At 43.4% G+C, this 24,797-nt stretch overlaps 1 protein-coding gene across 1 annotated transcript in view; it reads left to right on the top strand.

Moving 5' to 3' along the window:
* The window catches only part of LOC124556155, a 232,562-nt gene that overhangs the window by 183,574 nt on the left and 24,191 nt on the right, over window positions 1-24,797 (top strand). The window contains exon 8 of the mRNA XM_047130166.1: window positions 14,282-14,317. Coding sequence (XP_046986122.1) covers window positions 14,282-14,317 — 36 coding nt within the window. The remainder of the gene's footprint in view (window positions 1-14,281; window positions 14,318-24,797) is intronic.

Below are 24,797 nucleotides of genomic sequence, written 5' to 3'. Positions count from 1 at the left end.
TTGAAAATAGTTGAAAGCCTGAAACCCGTTTTGGCATAAATAGAAATACAGAATAAGTGCATGTTTGCTGTATTTCTTGAAATAAAACTATACAGCTGTTTCAGTTAGAATGTTGGAGTTTCAGCACATCTCCCAACTGGTTAGGTTACAGCATTATAGACTCTCTATGATGAAACGAAGCGTCTTGCAGGCTGTTGTGGAAAATATCATAATGCCAAAAATGTGAAAAACCATACTGCGTCTTCTTAAGCGTAAAAACATATAACGATTCCTATATGTGGATGAGGAAACCTTTCTCTTCGGGATTTACGCAGTAGGTTAAGAATAAATAAATGTTTCAGAGGCGCAATAAAATTGACAATCACTTCAAAGAAAAACAGTTTCGTCGCGATACGTTAGCTGGATGCAGCTGAAGTTGGTGATAGAAACAGGATAGTTTCTACCCAATATGTTAACTTCAGTTGTCATTGTTTCATCGAATTTTCGTGATCTGCAGGTCGAGTTTCGGGAAGTAAACCCGTTGGTCATCTTCGGTAACGTTCAGTTCTGAGTATGCCCACTATCTTATTAAAGGTATCCGAAAACTCCAACGTAATAGCGATGGTGAAACAAAACAGTGCTGCTCAGTGAGGGTGATTATAGTGACCCTGCAAGGAGATGGGCGCGAAGCTTCGCGGCATAGAGCGGCGCTGAGCGAACTAAACATATTTGCTTCTGGCTAGGGTAACTCCCCATCACAGCCTCTTCAGATGTAGTAGTAACGTGGCCCATTGGATAGCCCATCAAAAACTGAACACGGATCGAGCATGGAAACAGGAAGGAGCAAAATAGAAACAGTGAATTGTCCAAGCTTAAGATGTACGACATGGAGCGGATTTGAATAGCCTCGGCATGGTGGTTCTGTGGGCACGGTGCTGGAGTGAGAATGGGGAGATCCATATTCAAATCTGCCTCGTGTTCCATATTTTTTTCACACAATTATGAACTTGCCGTCCAATCACTGATGTATCTATCGCTGTACTCTAAGTTTTGTTGTGTCGCGGTGTAACGTCCGTTTGCAAAAGCGAGGTGTAGGGAAGGGACGTCCAGACGTACATACTTCCAATTTGTTCTACACAATTACCACACGTAATGACTCTTGTGTTCCGTTTTGGAAGTACAGACCCTTGAGTTCCTTTGTTGTAACATAATTCACACCCGTTTATTTTTTGTTTTCAGTTCTGTGAGAGGTCTACGCAGCATCTCGCCTGCTCTTACTGTTCATCTATTCGTCACATTTACTTACGACGATAATTTATTCTTACTACATGACTCATAATCTACAGCCAATGTATAGTATGACAATTACCAAGATTACAGAAGAGCAGACACGTCAGTGATCGCACGAAGAGTTCACAATTTTGTGGAAAAAAAATAGGCACGTGGAAGGTTTGAACACGGATATCACCCTTTATAGTCCAACACCCTAACCACACAACCATGACGCCGTGGTTCTCACAGTTCGCTCGATGTTGCACATCTTCAGCTTGGACCATTCATTGTTTCTACTTTGCTTCTTTTTTCACAGTTCAATATACCTTGCTGTTTTCACGCTTGATCTGTGTTCAGTTTTTGATGGGCTGTACACTGGGCCATTTTATCACTAAATCTGAGGGAAGTGCGATAGGAAGTTTCCCTTGCGAGAGCGGCGACCAGAGCTATAGAGTGACTCAGGCTGCGGCCGCGCAATGCCGGCAGTATTCGGCTGTCACTGTGGGTAGCGGCGTCAGTACTGTTAATGGCGCTTGAGTTTCTTTAGTTGTACTGTTGAGAAAATGGCATCAGCGGAGGCTTTGATAGCAGCTTGTTTTTTTATGTGGCATACTTTATGGGACCATCGAAGCACTATCATCACAACAAATTTATTTTGAACAAGTTATGTGATGAGGTGGCAGCAGAATTACAGACTATAAGAACAAAATGCATTTCATTAATTTCTTATTTATTTCATTGACTTAAAATGAGAGGCGATAATGCTGTCGAAGTAGCATAGCTGAAAAACACATGTAAATCGTATTTTCTTATGGGAGAAAAAGAGTTCAAAACTATCATTTAGACGGCTTCATTTTAAGATCTGTTAAAATTTCGTCCTGTATGATAAATGCCTCGCCTAGAACGCTCGATATCTATTGAATGTTGCTCATCGACACTCTGGGATCCTTGTAGGTCGATGACGGCGTTGTGAAGTTAATGTACATTTCACTATATCATCAGCAAATTCATGCACAATTTCTCTTGGCTTCGAAAATATGCTCCACTTACCCGTAATTATTGCAAAATCGCATTCTGTTAATTGTCATGGTCTGGAAAAGCGTTTGTTGAAACGATAAGTACTCCTAATGTCCAATGAATACAAAAGGCAATCCAGCAAATGAATTTGGTAGTGGAGAGTGTGACGATGTATTCTTGCATCAAGAAGAATAAAATCTAGCACCTTCCCTTTCCTTTCCAAATTCCCCAACATCGATTGCAATGAATTTCCCCTGAGGATCTGCAACTGCTTGTTGTAAGATTGAATGAAAATCTTTATAAGTAAAAAACATTGTACCAGAATTTTCTGGGCACTTCAGACGAATGTGTTTTCGGTCAGCATCACTTACTACAGTTAGGAAGGTCCGTATGTTACATAAATGATTCATAGTATTTAGAAAAAGACACTCACATGTGGAGTGGCTGGAAGCAATCCACCAATATTTTGGCAGTTGACCCCACAATACTTGCAACGGTTGTGAATCTTACTGTTAATGTCAGAGCCATGTTTCGAAAATTTCTTCCGTTTTCTAGGAACCCGTAAAAATTCTCGTTTTATCAGCTATCGATGGCCCTTAAAAATGGCGCTATTTCAATGGAAAAGTCTGTAGTAGCTTGAATATCGGTTAGATATGGAAGTGTCGACTATTAATCATATGGCAAAATATTTTTATCTTCGCGTACTGTCATTTGCAAAACTCTTGTTTCGATATCTCAAAACGTGTATGAGTTTTGAGTAATGTTACAAATATCTCATTCTGACGTTTTCGCTGGCGCTCGAATTCTGGACGAAGCGCTTTACAAACGACCAATTTTCTCGAGATTGAGGACAGATACTGATATCCTTCTAAATGTAAGGAATAATTCAGTATATTAGGTACTTTTCATTGACAGAAGCATGTGACCGAACATGCACCTTGGAGATCAATTATGAAATAATAAACACATTGTTACTTTCCCCATGTGTCTTGGTTTCATTTGTTTGTAACTTATATGGTACTTATCATCCGTTATTTAACCGCGGACTCTCCACATATCACAACACTTCGTTTTGCGTCGTAATTATTTCACGACATGTTTCACGTCACTTGTGATGGAAGTCCTAGCAGTCTTTATTTCTTGTCTCTCTTAATGCAATATTAAGTTGCTATGCAACATTTAACAGTTTGTTATTCGTAGTTTAGTTTACTTTGTTCCCTAATGTACGACATTTGTAACTTATTTTAAATCAGTTTTCGTGCGGGTCTAGGCGCTGCAGTCTGGAACCGCGAGACCGCTACGGTCGCAGGTTCGAATCCTGCCTTGGGCATGGATGTATGTGATGTCCTTAGGTTAGTTAGGTTTAAGTAGTTCTAAGTTCTAGGGGACTAATGACCTCAGAAGTTGAGTCCTAGAGTGCTCAGAGCCATTTGAACCATTTTTTAAATCAGTTTTATGGACGACGTGTGAGGTTGAAGTTAATGCGTTACACACGTTAGTGTTTAGTAACGTAATGACGAGTTACTATGGATCATTTGCCAATTTAATTTATATAACCCACTCTAAATTGCACATCTCTGAAGACATTTGTTAGTTGTTTCGGTTGTCTTTTAATTTGAATTTACACTACATTGTGTCCTAAGACTTTCCTTACTCTTTTTCATGCAAAGCCCCATTTGGTAATGGCCTTGATAATTACTCTTGTCAGAGTTACTTAGTTTCTCTGTAGCGTTTGAAACAATACAGTGAATCTCTTTCCATCACAAACTAAGATTAAAAGGAAAACCATTATATATCTGGATGTTGGTTATTACTTTGAGACAAAATACATCGGCTCGCTTTACCTTAGTCGTATTAGTACATTTCATTATGAACCATCAAGAAGACAGCCTAGCACAACAACGCGCCAGTTCTGGGATTTGGGGAGGTGAGCCTGACCCAGACAGTATCCGTCTCACAGATTAACGATGGGGGATGTTAAGTGACCCTTCCTTCATATGATTTTTTGGTGGTTTTAAGTTACATCTCAGTAATATCGAAAATTCGCCAGCGCACATGGAACTTGATGGTGACGGCCAGAAGGCATAAAGCCGCGTGAGTACGTCCACCTTGCCGGCGAATTACTGTTTGCTGCCAAACTATGAAGCTATCCACGCCCTGACCGTGCCTTCAGTTGAGTGTCTGCTGCATTACGTATCGCTCTTAAAACGTACTCGTTGATTTAATCTGACTACTGGTAGTATAAATCTTTGGCAGTATCTGGACCTTTTCGTTGATAAAGACTTGCTACTTAGTAACAGCTGAGTATTCCTATTCTACAAGACCACATTAGTAACGTTTCCCACCAGGTATCCCACCTTTTTCAGTGTTCATTTGTCTTCAACCATAAATGCAGTTGCCATACAGGGTTCTGTCCAAAACGAATCATCTAAGACCTGAATTTGAGAGAGAAAATTTGCATTCGAACCCTGCGCACGCTAACAATAACTCGGTACAGCCTTGTGCAGATGACTACTTGATCACTGAATGCGATGTGTACTGTTCTGATTTCTACTGCAGTGATGATGGGACTGGGAGACGGGTAACTAAAAAAAATGCATTACTGACCATGACTCGGTACAGCCTTGTGCAGATGACTACTTGATCACTGAATGCGATGTGTACTGTTCTGATTTCTACTGCAGTGATGATGGGACTGGGAGACGGGTAACTAAAAAAAATGCATTACTGACCATGACGTTTATTGACATTTCCTAGAACGATTGACAAAGGATTGGACTACAGAATTACGGAAAATCACTACATATTACTGGCCCGTAAGAATTCGTGTTGGAGTGAAAGCTCATGAGAAGACAGATCAGCGTATAGTGGAGCGAAAGGAAATAGTCACTACATTTGAGTGGAATCTTAGCCGTGGAAGCACAAGGCAAGCTCAGTTAAATGAATTATGAAACCGACAGAGAGCACTGACACTTTAGCAGTAGATACTGCATTGCATGTAAGATAAAACCATGGAAAGGCTAGTTAGAGCACAGCTAATTAATGCTTTAGTAGATAATAGCGGGGTGGACCACTCCAGGACCTCTCTTTTCTGGAAGAGGAAATCGGATTCTTATGCGAGAGGAAAGAGTGATTCTAAATTTATGTTATTTTTCTATTCTATTCTAAATTCTAAATTCTAAATTTCTATTCTAATTTCTAAATTCTAAAAAAAATAGCTAAATAAATAAATAAAAAAAATTCTAAATTCTAAATCTATTTGCGTGATCTCCCAGAAAGCAAAGTTGATTTACAGAGGAAGATATTAGTTACACTGAGGCCTAAAACGCATCGCTACTCTTACTCTCGTGTTCCACAAAGGCAACACGGGCCATGGACTATTCCTTCCACAACCTTCAAACAGCTTCTTAGTCATTACAGAAGTATGAGAGGCAGTGTCTGTAGTCCCCTGAAAAGTTTTTTTTTTTTTTTCTATTTGTACACACACCATCGGACAGCTCACTGTCAGTAACTCAACTTATGTCTTCGATGTCTGTGTACAAAACAAATATTTGTGTCTCCTCAGAAATACGAACTCCCTCTCCTAATATTTCTAGACCAGATCGGTCCACGTTTCTTTACTCATTCCACCTACTCCGAGACAGTCCTCAGTGTAACCATGCATTTCGTCTTCTTCGCCCACTTTTACGTCTGGAATAATATGGCTGATGACTCCTTCGTGTCTCATGGACTTTACGAGAAATGCGAAACTGATTTAGCTCTGTTGGTAATGGGGAGCATGGTACTGCGTCTCGATCGTAGCCAGACTTCTTCAGTAGAGATTGAAAACCTGGAATATTGCTTATATTCCTGCCATCAATCATGATTTCTCTTTGCATTCTGCGGGGCAGCTTGGTCGAACAAATTCTGATAAATTCGGGGGGGTTGTACGACGAATCGAGATCCTTTAATATGGCATCGGATTCTGGTGTATCGCATCGTGATATGCGGCAGTATCAGGATGCTAAGTCTTACTCGATCCAGCGTACTTTTCGATCAATATTTGGCGAAGAAACCTGTTCGGAACTCCGTGTATGATTTACGGTCTTGCATGCCTATACGCATCCGCATCGTTACTTCACTTCTCTGGTGCACACAGGAAGTTCATTTTTCATGATGGATTGCAGCATCTCCTGCTTTCTTCATCTTCAAAGTCATTAATTGATCTGTTCATAGCGCCCATGTAATACATTGTCGAACTCCGAATCCTTGACAGTCTATCCTGAAACTCTCTGAGCTCGTCAGGAAAGCGTCTTCTCTTCTTCGTATCACTGTTATCCGAACACACTGCTCCCTCGATTCCTACAGGTCCTCACCGTGTACGGCTAATTTATGCAGTTCATCTGGAGCTTCATGGTGTCGCCTATAAATTGCCGCCTGAATCTCCTTAAAACGAAGCAGAATCTGTACCTTTTCCGTTTCTACCACATCTACTAGACAAGTCCTGTTAGAATTATTCTCCTCAAGATCAGATTACTGTTCAACTGCCACCGTAAAAACTTCAATTTGTCTGTTTGTCTTGTATATTTCACCATCACGTTGGCTCAAGACCTGCTTGCATCCCGATACTTTCTGAGAGACATCCCGTAACATGTTATTTTGTTCCTTGTTGACTTCTTCCAATACTTACTGTACAACGGCCGGTTTAGCTGAAATTCCGTTTTCTAGATTTTCAGCTACCATCGCACTGTCTTTCGTCATTTCGTCTTGCCACTGATTTATCGCCCGTAACTCAGATTCCACGCTTTTCAACTCCTGATGAAGGCTTAAAATTATGCGTTTGCTATCAGCTATGAATGAAATCTATCCTTTGATTAGCACTACTTCTTTTTTCCTGTACTCTCTTCGAATTTTCGTCTTTTTTATTGTTGTCTTTTTGTTTGGAACTATATTTCATTTGTTGGAAGTATCTTTAATTTTTTGGAAGTGTCTTCTATTTTAAGTAATTTCTGTTTTTTTTTAATTTTGCAGTTTTAAATCCCTCGGTAAGGCTTGCAAGCTATTGAGATAAAAGACAGGCACTGGAATTCTTGCTGCATCTGACGTTACCTTTTCCGCTGGTGTTTGTAAGAACTCAGTCGTATCCTGTCTCGGGGCTCCGGGTGATAAACAACTCTCCGGACTCTGGCCTATTGCCTTTAGCTTTTGTGCTTCATCTCCATAGCTACCTGTTAATCTGGCTTCCGCCGCCTCCGCGTTCTGAGGACTCTGAGTTAGCTTCGTTTCAAGAGAGAGCTCTGTCTCCCCTGGCACTCAACAAGCCGAGCCTTTAGGTCGCGATCGTATTGTAACGCTCTTGACTAACCCGTTCTGTTTAACACCATAAGTAATTTAACTCCCTAACTTGAGACTGCAGTGAATATAAACCTATAACTGTTCTGAGTACCCAGATCAACCATGAATTTACTTAAACCCAATGAAATGGTAGACAGAAAAAGCAGAAACCGTCATAAACAACGCTGCATAATCATCAAAGGTGTCTTACGATGCTGAACAACTCAGACGAGGCAGAACAGAATTGTCTGATGCCTGTTGAAAAGAGAACCATCAATTACAAGAGTAAATTTAAAGCTAAGTTAGCCTACTTTTCTTGTTCTGGCTGCGAAAATCTAAAGAAGGCCTTAAGGCAGGGATATCATAAATGAAAGGTACTCGTTGATTTAAGCTGACTTCTGGTTGTATAATAAGCGGGTATACTACATCAGTAGTATTTGGTGTAACTTGCGAATTTGGGCCTCACATGAGGCGTGTTAGGGTTGTTCGTGAGATTGTGGTGAGCTGTGCGTGGGGATGGCGCAGGGGTAGCGCACCTGCCTAGAAGAGTAATGTATATATGTGTCACTTTTGTTATGCGGCGTTCTTTTTAATGCTACCCCATCAAATCAGAAAGAGCTTCTTTCTCACCTTGTAATGTCCAATCGCGGGCAATGAGAAACAAAGTTCCCTTAAATTGCTAAGTCTGCAATGAATTCTGGAAGTTCTAATTTTCCTTCTTGTACTCCTTGTTTCTTCATGGATCCAACGATAACGAGTTTTAAGTGGAAAAATCGTTCCAGGCATGCCCCTTGACTTTAACGTACTTTGCAGTAATATATAAATTCTGTATACTCTTAGTTCGGTTGCATGGAAAACTGTTCCAACTGAAAGTGGAGGCATATTATCCAAGGACAGCTCAATGAATGTGGTATACGGGGACGTTTATCAGTTTTCTTACGTTCCTTTCTGTCCCCACGTTATTTTAAGTATGGAGTTTGCAGTACTTTATCAGTCTTTTTGAAGAAGAGAGCAGTGTCCATCAGGTGGTATTTCTGAGAAGGACAATGCTTGTAACCGCTATTAACAGCATTACGAACGTGGGAGAGACCCTGCCCCGTGTTTACTATTTGTGAACGACTTCTCCATCTTGAGCTTGTTTTCCAGCACTACAAGTAGCACATGCCAGCTTCAGTTGACGGTCAGGAGACTGGAGGAGTAGGCAACTAAAATCAGCTTGGATTTCCGACTGAGAAATCTATGTATGTTCTTTTTAACCGTTTGCACTCCATTTTTACTTTCCCTGAATTGAGAATGGAAGGCTCGACTTAAAATTTTAAGAATCCTGGGGTTCCTGGGCCTCACCTCTGACGAAAAACTGCCTTTTCTGCCACATCTGAAAGATTTGAAGGCAAGTTGTCTCAGAGCACTTAGTGTTTAGTGACAGAGCTTAGGGGCCAGACAGAACCTGACTGTCCCTGTTTTATCGATCCTTTGTACGATCGCGGCTATACTGTGGATGTATGCCGTAAAAGAGTGATTCATCCACCACAAGGAAATTAGACCAGTCTTGAGGCATTTAGGACCAGCCCGATACTCAGCTTCTGTGCAAGAGGGCCACCACTTCACATCAGGTGACAATTCCTCATGGCGTGACAGACGTACAGAATTTATTCCCCTTCCTTCTCACCTGCATACCACTCCATTGTTCAGCCACATTTCGAACGACTCTTTAACATCCGATGGCGAGGAACGAGGCTTATTTTGATACCTGCGAGGGTTTCATTTTACAAATGGGTGCGGCAGATATTGATGTTTTACGCCAAGTTTGGAGTGAAAACCCGCTTTGACCTCTTGAGAGGCCAATAATTATTTTAGAATTGAATGTATTAGACAAAGAAAGCACTTTAAGTGTAACTTAAGAGTTTCTATACCATTTCATATGAGCACTGCAATTTTAATAAAATACATACAGGCGGATAGAAACAAGAGGATATCTCAGTAGTCTACCCTAGTCGTGTCCCCTTACTTATCGACACTCTTCAAATGGTTCAAATGGCTCTGAGCACTATGTGACTTAACTTCTGAGGTCATCAGTCCCCTAGAACTTAGAACTACTTAAACCTAATTAACCTAAGGACATCACACACATCCATGCCCGAGGCAGGATTCGAACCTGCGACCGTGGCGGTCGCGCGGTTCCAGACTGTAGCGCCTAGAACCGCTCGGCAACACCGGCCGTCTTTATCGACACTCTGACCAGTTCACAGTTTTTAGTGCTGAACTACAGGGGTCGGACAATAATATGGAAACACTGCGACAAATGCACGTTTGAGCATAAGTGCAGATGAGAAGCAAGCCTGCATATAACGCTGTTGAATTTGACCGCGAACGACACCTGTGCAATGTCCTCAATACGTTGCGAATGTCAGTCATGGTCAGAACAGTGTTCTGTGTTATTGTGAGAGCATTATGTCGGAGCTAAGTGACTTCAAATGTGGGCAAATTGTTGTTCGTATGGTGGGTTCTTCCTAACCACGGTAGCCGAAGTGTTTGGTGTTTCACGAGGCACCGTCTCGAAGATTTATACCTCATACAGCGGATGCGGAATAACATCTGCTGAATCACAACACGGGTGCAGGTGTGTGTTGAGTTATCGTGACGGACGGACATTGAAGAGGATTATAACAAAAATAAGGGGGCGACAGCTGGAAAAATCACTGTAGCATTGAATGTCGCACTTGCGAGCCCTGTCAGTACCTAAACAACACGAAGGCGCTTCAGAAGCAGAGAATTGCAGGGCGAGCTGGAATTCCAAAATTATTTATCAGTGATTCAAATGCGCTTAACAAGAAAACGTGAAACAAAAGCCATAAAATCTGGACTGTGGAGCAGTGGAAGAAAGTCATTTGGTCATATGAACCGTGTTTCACACTGTTTACAACTTCTAGCTGCGTTTACGTCCCAAGAGCGAAACATGGCGGGGATTCGGTGTTGATTTGGGCAAACATGTTGTGGTATTCCATGAGCTGCATTGGTGCTCTGCAAGGCAGCGTTACTGCCACGGATTATGTGAGCGTTTTTGCTGTTTGGCCCTTCTAATGGTACAATGTTTGTTCCCAAACGGTGCTACAGTGTCGCAAGATGACAGATGCTCTATTCACACAGTCGCATCGTTCAGGATTGATTTTATGAGCAAGAGGACGACTTGTCTCATTTTCCCTGGCCACTGCAGTCATCAGATCTCAATATTATTAAGCCTTTTTGGTCTGCTTTGGAGAGAAAGGTGCGTGATCGCTATCCACCTCCATCATCGTTACCTGAGCTTGTAACTCTTTTGCAGGAAGAATCGTATAAGATTCCCTTGAAAACCACACAGGAACTGTATTTTTCCATTCGGACACGACTGGAAGTTGTTTTGAATTCCAACGGTTTTCCTAAACCAGGGGTCTCCAAACTACGGCCCGCGGGCCGAAACCGGCCCGCGAGAGCCGACAAACCGGCCCGCGTTAGCTGGCCGGACATCCCCGGTATCCGGTCCGCCAAATATTTGAGGTGGTACCAGTACTGCCAATAATTGAGTTTCGAGGCCTATGGCGACCAATACACGGCGACATTGGCTCTGCTACTCGCTACAAGACTACATAACTAAACTTATTGTTGCGCCCTTGAAATAACAATGCGTTGAAATACTCCACCTCTGTTACGTCTTGCAGTAATAATGTTGCTAACAATGATTTTGAGATTTCGTTAACTTTGCAGGACGTTTTCGTGAAGAATGTGCAGTGATATACTTTTTTTGTCGGTGAAATTCGCCAGAATAAAATACGCCAGAATTTCGGTCAGGTACGTCCACCAATCAAAATTATTTAATCAAATAAAAATCGTAGTTCGTTTCAGTGCTAGCTATTCCCACCACCTTAGATTTTTGGATTTCATCTTTTCTTTAGCCTCACATTACGGTGATCATGGAGTGCTAGGGTGCTTTAATCCCACTAGGTAGATCTTGGCCCTTATGACTTCGTGGAGGAGTCAGGAGTAGTCAATGTGGCCCGCGGACTAAAAAGTTTGGAGACCCCTGTCCTAAACAGTAATCAGCATGGTGAAGTGTTGTGTTTTTGCTATTTCCATATTTTTTTCCACCCACCGTGTACGCTAACTAGAAGGCACTGGATCAGTCATCGAAGCATACAGTTTCTCATCATCTCAGGTTCCCTTAGTGACCTACAAATTCTCCATCAACTGTACCCAGCAGAGATGATTATCCAATTAATGCAGGATAAACTGCTGCTTCTCCATCGTCAGGGGAAGTAGGTATCGTTCTACTGGATACGAGGGCATCTGGTATTAAAAAAAAAGGGGGGAGGGGGAAGCGAACTAGCTGATATAGCAGACAATAAGGCCTACGGAGAACCCATTGTGACTACGTACCTTACCCCATCAAGTTTCCAACTCACTGCTGAGTAAAAATGCCATGTAACTGTGGGAAAAAGAGTAGCAAAGCATCTGGGACACTAAGCTGCTGTCAGTGATGCCAACTACCCGGCTGTGGCGCATCTCATACAGGTCACTCCAACGGAACCAAGTCGCCCTAACTCGTTTCCGAATAGGATAGGCTAATGTCAGGTGAGACGTAAACTTTGTTTTAGCTAATGAGGAGACGTCTGTTACAAAGCTTTTAGAATTATTTTCGTTGTCCGAACTTCAACCTAAAGTCGTAGTGTGGGGATGTTTCAGTCTCATGTGGAGTATCTGGCTCATCCTATTTTGTCTGATGATCAGCCAGTACATATATCTGCGATGATATTTTAATCACTTTTTTATTGTATCTGTTTCTGTTTTCAACAAATATTTTAGGATATGTGTATGTGTGTATATAACATGATTTTTCAGAAGCCATTTTACTTTTATTTCACTATAATTTTTTATCTTTCACCCATTTTAATCATACTCGTCTCATAGTTTAGTACGGGCGCTAAAGTTCTTGACGTCGTGCACTCATACAACCCTGTCATCCTTATCATCGACGGCAAGGCCCGGGAAGTTCAAAACCGCGTCTATCTTTCCATCACTGCACAATTCAGCAAGTGGTGATGTTCTCTTGTGGGACGAAAGTAAACACACAGTGTGATAATTGTTGAACTATATGAAAAAATCGTAAATTAGTTACAAACTACGGCTTGCACTCACTTTATTCAACATGTAAACGTCACTGCAGACATTCGGATTTAGATTATGACATGATCGATATGCCTGCCATCATTTGCGATCATGTGGCGCAGACGAATAGCGAAATTCTACACGACCCGCTGAAGTGCCAGAACATCGATGCTGTCGATGACCTCCTAAACGGCTGTTTCCAGCTCAGCAATGGTTTTGGGATTATTGCCGTACACCTTGACTTTAGTATAGCCTCACAACAAGGAGTTACATGTGTTCAGATCCGGAGAATATGGCGGCCAATCGAGGACCATGCCAGTGGCCTCTGGGCACACCAGAGCCAGAATGCGGTCCTCAAACTGCTTCTCTAGAACACCAAAAATTCTCCTGTTTCGATGGGGTCGACCTCCGTCTTGCATGAACAACATCTTGTCGAACTCAGGGTCACTCTGGATTACGGGGATAAAATCATCTTCCAAAAGCTTCACTGACCGTTGGGTAGTCACCGTGCCATCAAGGAATATCGCACCGATTATTCCAAGACTGGACGCCGAACACCGCACACTCACCCGTTGAGGGTGAAGAGACTTCTCGATTGCGAAATGCGGATTTTCAGTGCGCCAATTTTGCTAATTGATGAACACATCCAAAGGAAAGTGGGATTGAAACTTCGTGGCAGATTAAAACTGTGTGCCCGACCGAGACTCGCCGGCCGCGGTGGCCGTGCGGTCCTAGGCGCTCCAGTCCGGAGCCGCGCTGCTGCTACGGTCGCAGGTTCGAATCCTGCCTCGGGCATGGGTGTGTGTGTGATGTCCTTAGGTTAGTTAGGTTTAAATAGTTCTAAGTTCTAGGGGACTGATGACCACAGCAGTTGAGTCCCATAGTGCTCAGAGCCATTTGAACCATTTTTTTTTTTCGACCGAGACTCGAATTCGGGACCTTCGCCTTTCGCGGGCAAGTGCTCTACCAACTGAGCTACCGAAGCACGACTCACGCCCGGTACTCACAGCTTTACTTCTGCCAGTACCTCGTCTCCTACCTTCCAAACTTTACGGAAGCTCTCCTGCGAACCTTGCAGAACTAGCACTCCTGAATGAAAGGATATTGCGGAGACATGGCTTAGCCACAGCCTGGGGGATGTTTCCAGAATGAGATTTTCACTCTGCAGCGGATTGTGCGCTGATATGAAACTTCTTGGCAGATTAAAACTGTGTGCCCGACCGAGACTCGAACTCGGGACCTTTGCCTTTCGCGGGCAAGTCTGTAGTCATTTCTCTAATCGTCATGTCTTGGCCATAGGTGAGTTAATAAAATGAGTTATTTTACTTCAATTTCCTTAAACAACTTACGATACACCAAAAAAGTTTGGCGAGATTTTCAGCAACTGCTACAGAGGTAATGTTTTAACTATTATTCGTCAGTATGATTTATCTCGTTCTTACAGCACAGACATGAAAAATATTACTTCCTGTTAATTCCAGATTAATGCCATTAACGCATTGTCAGTTAGTAATGTGATTGTTTATTAGTATCAAATATATCTTCTTGTTTTTTTTTCCAGATCGGAGCAATTATTCTCTTAATATGGAGGTTGATGGTAAGTAACACTCTCATATTCAGTTAATCTGAAATTCATTGTGTATTGGTAGTGACGCATTGTAATAAGTGCGCACTTTATTGTTCTGCCGTTCCCACATGTTCCCTCCATTGGTCATGTACAGGGTGTTACATAAAGGTACGGCCAAACTTTCAGGAAACATTCCTCACACACAAAGAAAGAAAATGTGTTATGTGGACATGTGTCCGGAAACGATTACTTCCCATGTTAGAGCTAATTTTATTACTTCTCCTCTTCGCCGGCCGAAGTGGCCGTGCGGTTAAAGGCGCTGAAGTCTGGAACCGCAAGACCGCTACGGTCGCAGGTTCGAATCCTGCCTCGGGCATGGATGTTTGTGATGTCCTTAGGTTAGTTAGGTTTAACTAGTTCTAAGTTCTAGGGGACTAATGACCTCAGCAGTTGAGTCCCATAGTGCTCAGAGCCATTTGAACTTCTCCTCTTCAAATCACATTAATCATGGAATGGAAGCACACAGCAACAGAACGTACCAGCGTGACTTCGAACACTTTGTTACAGGAAATGTTCAAAATGTCCTCCGTTAGCGAGGATACATGCATCCACCCTCCGTCTCATGGAATCCCTGATGCGCTGATGCAGCCCTGGAGAATGGCGTATTGTATCACAGTCGTCCACAATACGAGCACAAAGAGTCTCTACATTTGGTACCGGGGTTGCGTAGACAAGAGCTTTCAAATGCCCCCATAAATGAAAGTCAAGAGGGTTGAGGTCAGGAGAGCGTGGAAGCCATGGAATTGGTCCGCCTCTACCAATCCATCGGTCACCGAATCTGTTGTTGAGAAGCGTACGAACACTTCGACTGAAATGTGCAGGAGCTCCATCGTGCATGAACCACATGTTCTCTCGTACTTGTAAAGGCACATGTTCTAGCAGCACAGGTAGAGTATCCCGTATGAAATCATGATAACGTGCTCCATTGAGCGTAGGTGGAAGAACATGGGGCCCAATCAAGACATCACCAAAAATGCCTGCCCAAACGTTCACAGAAAATCTGTGTTGATGACGTGATTGCACAATTGCGTGCGGATTCTCGTCAGCCCACACATGTTGATTGTGAAAATTTACAATTTGATCACGTTGGAATGAAGCCTCATCCGTAAATAGAACATTTGCACTGAAATGAGGATTGACACATTGTTGGATGAACCATTCGCAGAAGTGTACCCGTGGAGGCCAATCAGCTGCTGATAGTGCCTGCACAAGCTGTACATGTTACGGAAACAACTGGGTCTCCCGTAGCACTCTCCACACAATGACGTGGTCAACGTTACCTTATACAGCAGCAACTTCTCTGACGCTGACATTAGGGTTATCGTCAACTGCACGAAGAATTGCGTCGACCTTTGCAGATGTCCTCGTCATTCTAGGTCTTTCCCAGTCGCGAGTCATAGGCTGGAATGTTCCGTGCTCCCTAAGACGCCGATCAATTGCTTCGAACGTCTTCCTGTCGGGACACCTTCGTTCTGGAAATCTGTCTCGATACAAACGTACCGCGCCACGGCTATTGCCCCGTGCTAATCCATACATCAAATGGGCATCTGCCAACTCCGCATTTGTAAACATTGAACTGACTGCAAAACCATGTTCGTGATGAACACTAACCTGTTGATGTTACGTACTGATGTGCTTGATGCTAGTACTGTAGAGCAATGAGTCGCATGTCAACACAAGCACCGAAGTCAACATTACCTTCCTTCAATTGGGCCAACTGGCGGTGAATCGAGGGAGTACAGTACATACTGATGAAACTAAAATGAGCTCTAACATGGAAATTAAGCGTTTCCGGACACATGTCCACATAACATCTTTTCTTCATTTGTGTGTGAGGAATGTTTCCTGAAAGTTTGGCCGTACCTTTTTGTAACACCCTGTATATGAAGAAAAAAATGGTTCAAATGGCTCTGAGCACTATGGGACTTAACAGCTGTAGTCATCAGTCCCCTAGAACTTAGAACTACTTAAACCTAACTAACCTAAGAACATCACACACATCCATGCCCGAGGCAGAATTCGAACCTGCGACCGTAGCAGTCGCACGTATATGAAGAGATCCGCTGCTTAAAGTCTACGACATGAAGTTGTTACACAATGGGATCAAAAGTATCTGGACACATGGCTGAAAACGACTTACACGTTCGTGGCGCCCTCCATCGGTAATGCTGGGATTCAGTATGGTGTTGGCCCACCCTTACCTTTGGCGACAGATTCCACTCTCGCAGGCATACGTTCAATCAGCTGAAGGTTTCTTGAGGAATGGCAGCCCATTATTCACGGAGTGCTGCACTGAGGAGAGGTATCGATGTCGGTCGGTGAGACCTGTTACGAAGTCGGCGTCCCAAGCGTCCCAAAGCTGTTCCATAGGATTCAGGTCAGGACTCTGTGCAGGCCAGTCCATTACGGGGATGTTATTGTCGTGCATTATTAACAGGTGCTCGATCGTGTTGAAAGATGCAGTCGCCATCCCCGCAGTGCTCTTCGACACTGGGAAGCAAGAAGGTGTTTAAAACATCAATGTAGGCCTGGGAAGCAAGGTGTTTAAAACATCAATGTAGGCCTGTGCTGTGTTAATGCCACGCAAAACAACCAAGGGTGCAAGCCCCCTCCATGAAAAACACGATCACACAATAACACCACCGCCTCCGAGTTTTACTGTTGGCACTACACACACTGACAGATGACGTTCGCCGGGCATACGCCATACCCACACCCTGCCATCGGATCGCCACACAACGTTTATCCACGGTTTAATCGTCCAATGTTAACGCTCCTCACACCAAGCGACGCGTCGTTTGGCATATGCCGGTGTGGTATGTCGCTTATGACACGCCGCTCGACCATGAAATCAAAGTTTTCTTACCTCCCTCCTATCTGTCATAGTACTTTCAGTGGATCCTGATGCTGTTTGGAATTCCTGTATGATGGTCTGTATAGATGTCTGCCTATTACACATTACGACGCTCTTCAACTATCGGCGGTCTCTGTCAATCAACAGACAAGGTCGGCCAGTACGCTTTTGTGTTGTACGTGTCCCTTTGCGTTTCCACTTCATTATCACATCGGAAAGAACTGGACCTAGGGATGTTTAGCAGTGTGGAAATTTCGCGTACAGACGAATGACGCAAGTGACACCCAATAACCTGACCACGTTCGATGTCCGTGAGTTCCGCGGAGCGCCCCACTCTGCTCTCTCACGATGTCTAATGACCACTGAGGTCACTGATATGGAGTACCTGGCAGTAGGTGGCAGCACAATGCACCTGATATGAAAAACGTATGTTTTTGGGGGTGTCCGGATACTTTTGATCACATAGTGCATCTGTGTAGTTGTCCGTAGCTCGTGATCTAGTGAATAGCGTTGCTACCTGTGGATCACGTGGTGTCGGATTCGATTCCCGGGCGGGTTGGGCGTTTTCTCCACCTGTTGACTGGGTGTTTGTGTTGTCCTCATCATTCCATCATTATTCATAAAAGTAGCTAGATTGGACTGCGTATATATTGGGAATGTGCACGGGCGCTGATGACAGCAGTTGAGGTCCCCACAAACCAATCATCATCATCATCTGTGTAATTCTTGAATCCTAAGAGTTCCGGCTCCTTATACCTATTAGATTTTATATGGATATATTATATTAGATTTTATGGATATATTATATTATTATTATATTATGTTATATTATTAAATTATATTATTATTATATTGTATTATTTCATATTATATTTTATATTGAATACGCAAAGGAACTGGTCAGTCATCTAACGTCATTTCACCGTAGGTCTCGGAAAAAAGGCGCATGTTATTCTACTCTAGATGAAGCTTCTCAAGACGGATACGCAGAGCTCTAGGCCAATATCGCCGACGTAGATTTCTAGCAGAATCGTGGAACGTACACTGTACTCGCGTTTGATGACCTTCCTGGAGACCGAACGAGTACTACATAGGAGTCAACGTTGTTTCAGCAAGCACCAGTCCTGCGAAACACAATTTGTGCTCTATATGTGAATGTGGACTTCTCGGATAATCAACAGCTCTTGCTCTTTTCGTTCAAGAGATCCAGAAGAATGTGCATCGTGTGTTTCATCATGATGCCATATTTATTGACCTCCAAAAAGCCTTCGATACAATTCCACACCAACGCCTAGGGAAAAAATTATGTGCCCTCGGAATATCCGAACTGATATGTCACTGGATTGAAGACTTCCAAGCAAACAGAGGTCCATACGTCGTTCCTAACGGAGGGCATCGTAAGAGGCGAAGGTAGTGTCCAGTGTACGTCAAGGAATACTTTGAGTAAAATAACTTGCGATGTTTGACAGTTTGCGTGGAGCGAGTGAAGGGAAGCACTGTTACCAGCACTTGCCAAGCGCACCACTCGTTCTTTCGGCATGTAGTCGTTAACTGACCGTCATTGAGGCATAGTCAATAATAAACAAACGAGAATACCGAACAGATCACTTACATCAATGAAAATTTTATAAATATGTCGAGCATGATGTAAAAAGAGCGACTCCCAGGGAAGAATCTTCGCTACCCTCTTCCTTGGAGAGGTCCTGAAGCTGGCATAAATTATTGCCTCTTCGATTTCTTTCTCCACAAATCCTTCACAGATTCATGTTTCTTCGACTTCCTGTTGGGTATGGCTCACAACCAGCCATTTGGGCTAACGGTCGTAACAACTTCTTTTATTAACATTTCCACCTCTCTTAAGATTTTGTATTATATCTTGCCACGTAACATTCCACTGAGGCCAATGTAAGTTCAGTATGATTGAAACAAGCCTGATTGCAATATGTCCTCTTACAAAGCTAGTTCGTCAACGTGTGTGTGCCGCTTTTTGATTTTACAGCGTTAGAAGTTTCATTACTTTCTCTTATTTACGCCAGGTTCATATTTCTCGGATAGAACGTTTCTCTGCAACCAGAAAAAAAAATGTTTTCTCCCTGAAACGAAACAACAATAAAATTTGGAAACTAGCAAGAACAATGATTATCCAGCCACCCTTTCCTATTGGCATTATTGTTGTTCCTTCGTCTGTGTGGTTCGTCCACCCGTTTGCCAACTAATGGACCGCATTAACGCACGTTTCGTTAAGCCACAGGATGTCATCCGAAGAAATGCTTTTCACGGCACTCAGATACCGACATCTCCATACCATGTCACGACGCTCGGCGATAAACTTCTGAGACGAGAGCGTTTCGTGCTGGAGTCGCGCTCATGGAAAATGAAATAATCGTGTGGTATTCTCGGCCCCCGGGTGCAAGTCTTATTTCAGGTGGCGCCACATTGGGCGACTTGCGTGCCGGTGATGATGAAAGGATGATGAGGACAAGACAACATTCAGTACACGAGCGGAGAAAAGTCTCCAACCCAGCCGGGAATCGAATCCGGACCCGCTGCGTAATAGACAAGCACGTAACCACTCAGCTAAGCGGGCTACCATGCAAGGGACGACTTACCCTCAGAAATAACTCAGCTACTTTGAGCTTAAAAAGGAGCGTATTTAACGCAGAGTACTCTTGCGTTGATAACAACCATACGCGTGCTTACAGATTGCGTCTTGCTGGGATGTGTCAATCGTGTTTATCCGCCTGTCTTAACGTCTTTTCTTACCACGGGTTCTAAGGAGAGGGAAATCTGCTGATGCTTTATCGTTCGCGCCTTCCTTTCCTTCTCCTTTGAAAATCTACAACACTTTAGACCTGTGAATGTGAATGCTGTTTTGGCGAGCAGTCTTGAAGCATCTAAAGCCGGATCCTTACTCCAGTTCAATATACTCGTATAAGGAGTACGCAAATTCGCGGCCTTGTCCGCAGATTGGAATTCTCTTTTTAACGGTCGATACCTTTCTCGGTATCTGCACAGGCGTGTCAAAGCCGTGAAACCGTCCTGTCGGCATAAATGTAACTAATCTGGCCTGCGGTGTCACGACTACACAAGCCGTGGAGCTGGCTCCCAGAAGAGGAAAACAAACTCGAGGTGTAGGTTAATCTGCGGGGAAGCAGAGTCCCAATACCACATAGAGACGAGCACGGAGAAAAGCTCAGTACGCGACCAGCACGATTGACAACAACTAGCAAGTGAAACCATAAGCACGGTACAGTGCGAAAGCCAGGTCCGAGTTGGTCGTTGTCAGCATCAGAACTTTTGGGCCCAGCCTTTCTCCGCCGGCAGGTAAACACCTGAATCGCGCGTGATGTCCGTGACAGCTTGCCACACTGTTCTGCCGCGAGAACCACCCCAGTTTACATCGACGTCGGCTGGCGGGACTACTAAAGCTTCTAAGCCTGCTTTATCGGACGTCCTCTTTTTACGGCAAGCTTCGTCTTCAGACTGTCACACTACTACAGAAGCTACTTCACAGCAACAGCCGGCGAACGTAGAACATTCCAATGCTCGAAAAAACAGCACATCTCACAGCAATAGCAGAGGAACACAGAATGAACGGCCGTTCACCAGCACATGGTACCGTTTACTGAAGGGAGGGAAACATACTTACCGACGTGCTGGTGCGACGGAAGGAAAAACGGACTCGTCATTGGTGTTACCTGAACAAGACGATATCTCTGAGCCGGATGCAGTCGTCCACCCCCTTCCACAGGAAGCTTCCCGACCCGCAAGGTCTGGACATTCATAGAGGGTGGATTTGCTGGTGGTTGGGAGCTCCAACGTTAGGCGCGTAATGGGGCCCCTTAGGAACATGGCTGCCACGAAGGAGAAGGAAGCCAGCGTGCATTCCGTGTGCATTCCGGGGGGAGTCATTCCGGATGTGGAAAGGGTGCTTCCGGATGCCATGAAGAGTACAGGGTGCAGCCAACTGCAAGTGGTGGCTCATGTCGGTACCAATGACGTGTGTCGCTTTGGATCGGAGCAGATTCTGTGTGGTTTCAGGCCGCTAGTGGAAATGGTAAAGACTGCGAGTCTTGCTTCCGAGATTAAGGCGGAGCTCAACATCTGCAGCATCGTCGATAGAACCGACTGTGGTCCTTTGGTGCAGAGCCAAGTGGAGGGTCTGAATGAGGGGCTCAGGCTGTTCTGTGACCGTGGAGGCTGCAGATTCCTTGACTTGTGCCATCGGGTGGTGGGTTTCCGGGTCCCGCTTAATAGGTTAGGGGTCCACTACACACAGGAGGCGGCTACACGGGTAGCGGGGGCTCTGTGGAAGAGACTGGGCGGTTTCTTAGGTTAGAGGGTCTCAGGGAACCACAGAAGGGGCGTCCGTCTAAAAGTGGGCAGCTAAAACACAGTAAGGTAGTTGTAGAAACGATTGTTATTGTAGTTGTAAATTGTCGTAGCTGTGTTGGGAAAGAACCAGAGCTCCAAGCCCTAACAGAAAGCACTGAAGCTGAAATAGCTGTAGGTACAGAGAGCTGGCTAAAGCCGGAAAGAAGTTCAGCAGAAATTTTTTCAATCGATCTAACAGTGTTCAGAAAGGATAGATTAAATACAGTTGGTGGTGGAGTATTTATTGCTGTGAGAGGTAGTTTGCCTTGTAGCGAAATTGAAGTAGATAGTTCATGTGAAATAGTATGGGTAGAGGTTATACCTGACAATCGGACTAAACTATTAACTGGATCGTTTTATCGGCCCCCCGACTTAGAAGACATAGTTGCTGAACAGTTCAAAGAAAACTTGTCTCATTTCAAATAAGTACCCCGCTCATACAATTATAGTCGGTGGTGACTTCAATCTACCCTCGATATGCTGGAAAAATTATACGTTTAAAGCTGGCGGCAGGCATAAAACATCATCCGAAATTGTACTGAATGCTTTCTCAGAACATTATTTTGAACAATTAGTTCATGAGCCCACTCGAAGCGTAAATGGTAGCGCAAGCATACTTGACCTTTTAGCAACAAATAATCCTGGACAAATAATGAGTGTTGTGACGAATACAGGGATTAGCGACCACAAGGCAGTTGCTGCTAGGCTGAATACCGTAACACCTACAACCATCAAAAAGAAACGCAATGTATATCTACTTAAAAAAGCTGATAAAACTACTCTTAACGCCTTTTTAAGAGACAGTCTTCACTCCTTCAGATCTGATCATATGGAATGTTTTCAAAGAGAGAGTATCAACAGCAATTGAGAGATATATACCACATAAATTAATAGGTGGTGGTAGTGATTCCCCATGGTACACAAAACGCGTCAGGTCGTTATTGCAGAAGCAACGAAAAAAGCATGCCAAATTTAAAACAACGCAAAATCCCCAAGATTGTCAAAGTTTTATAGAAGTTCGAAATATAGCGCGTACTTCAATGCGAGATGCTTTTAATAATTTCCACAACGAAATTGTCTCGAAATCTGGCAGAAAACCCATAGAGATTCTGGTCATACATAAAGCATAACAGTGGCAAGACGCAATCAGTAGCTTCACTGCGCGATGACCTTCACCAAAGAAGACGAAGTTAATATTCCTGAATTCCAATCAAGAACAACTGCCAAGATGAGAAACATATCCTCGGTGTAACAAAGCAGCTTAAATCACTTAATAAAGGCAAGGCCTCCGATCCAGATTATATACGTCAGGTTCCTCTGAGTATGCTGATAAAATAGCTCCATATTTAGCAATAATATACAACCACAAGCTCACAGAAAGATCCGTACCTAAAGAGTGGAAAATTGCTCAAGTCACACCAATACCCAAAAAGGGAAGTACTGATACAGGCTTGTAATTCAGTAGGTTACTCCTAACGTCGATTTGCAGTTGGGTTTTAGAACATATACTGTATTCGAACATTATGAAGTACCTCGAAGAAAACGATTTATTGATCTATAGTCAGCACGGATTCAGAAAATATCGTTCTTGTGAAACACAACTAGCTCTTTATACTCATGAGGTAATGTGTGCTATCGACAGGGGATGTCAAATTGATTCCGTATCTTTAGATTTCCAGAACGCTTTCGACACCGTTCCTCACAAGCGTCTTCTAACCAAACTGCGTGCCTACGGAGTATCGCCTCAGTTGTGCGACTGGATTCGTGATTTCCTGTCAGAAAGGTCACAATTCGTAGTAATAGACGGAAAGTCATAGAGTGAAACAGAAGTAATATCCGGCGTTCCACAAGGAAGTGTTACAGGCCCTCTATTGTTCCTAATCTATATTGACGACTTAGGAGGCAATCTGAGTAGCCGTCTTAGATAGTTTGCAGATGATGCTGTCATTTACCGTCCTGTAAAGTGATCAGATGATCAAAACGACTTGCAAAATGATTTAGATAAGATATCTGTATGATTCGAAAAGTGGCAATTGACCCTAAATAAAGAAAAGTGTGCAGTTATTCACATGAGTACTAAAAGACATCAGCTACATTTCGATTACGCGACAAGTCTCGCAAATCTGAGGGCTGTAAATTCGACTAAATACTTAGGGATTACAGTTACAAATAACCTAAATTGGAACAATAACATAGATAATATTGTGAGTAGAGCAAACCAAAGACTGCGATTCATTGGCAGAACACTTAGAAGGTGCAACTTGTCTACCAAAGAGACTGCTTACACTACGCTTGTCCGTCCTATTCTTGAGTATTGCTGTGTGGTGTGGGATCCGCATCAGGTGGGACTGACGGATGACATCGAAAAAGTACAAAGAAGGGCATCTTGTTTTGCATTATCGCGATACCTGATATGAAAATTGTAGTGGCAATCATTAAAACAAAGGCACTTTTCGTTGCGACGGGATCTTCTCACGAAATTTCAATCACCAGTTTTCTCCTCCGATTGGGAAAACATTCTGTTGGCACACACATACACAGGGAGAAATGATCATCACGATAAAATAAATCAGGGCTCGCACAGAAAAATTTAAGTGCTCGTTTTTCCCGCGTGCCGTTCGAGAGTGGAACGGTAGAGAGACAGCATAAAGGTGGTTCATTGAACCCTCTGCCAGGCACTTAATTGTGAATAGCAGAGTAGAAATTCTTCCAGTCCATATGTGGGATAACAGCAAACCAGTGCTTAACAGTATCTTGGTGCCTCTCGCGTCCATCTAGAAAAGATAACCTGAAGATGCCTTCATAAGGCGAAACGCGTCGTTGAAAAATAAAAAAAAATAAAAAATTGCAACCAAGACTGTTTTTAACCAATACAATAGCAGAGTAATCACGTAGATGTAGATCGTCATATTCCCTCCAAAATTCACAGTTTATTTCAGTCTTCGTTATAACGATACACGGAGGGGCTTGCACACCATCGGCACCTGGTGCAAGCCTTGGATGCTGACTCTAACCATAGATAAATGTTATTTAATGGGCGTAAGTAAACTGGTGGGCAAACCTTTAGAACGAAATTAACTTTCACTTGACATGCAACGACGTAGTGACATAGCTTGACGAAACTTTGACAATACATAGAAAGAACTCTTACAATATTTAACAGAATGTAACTGAAAGAAATACGCAGTGAGGCGAACATACTTGACGCTTTTATTCAAAGAC

This window comes from Schistocerca americana, chromosome X (assembly GCF_021461395.2).
Source record: "Schistocerca americana isolate TAMUIC-IGC-003095 chromosome X, iqSchAmer2.1, whole genome shotgun sequence".
NCBI lineage: Eukaryota > Metazoa > Arthropoda > Insecta > Orthoptera > Acrididae > Schistocerca > Schistocerca americana.
This window is presented reverse-complemented; position numbering and strand designations above follow the sequence as displayed.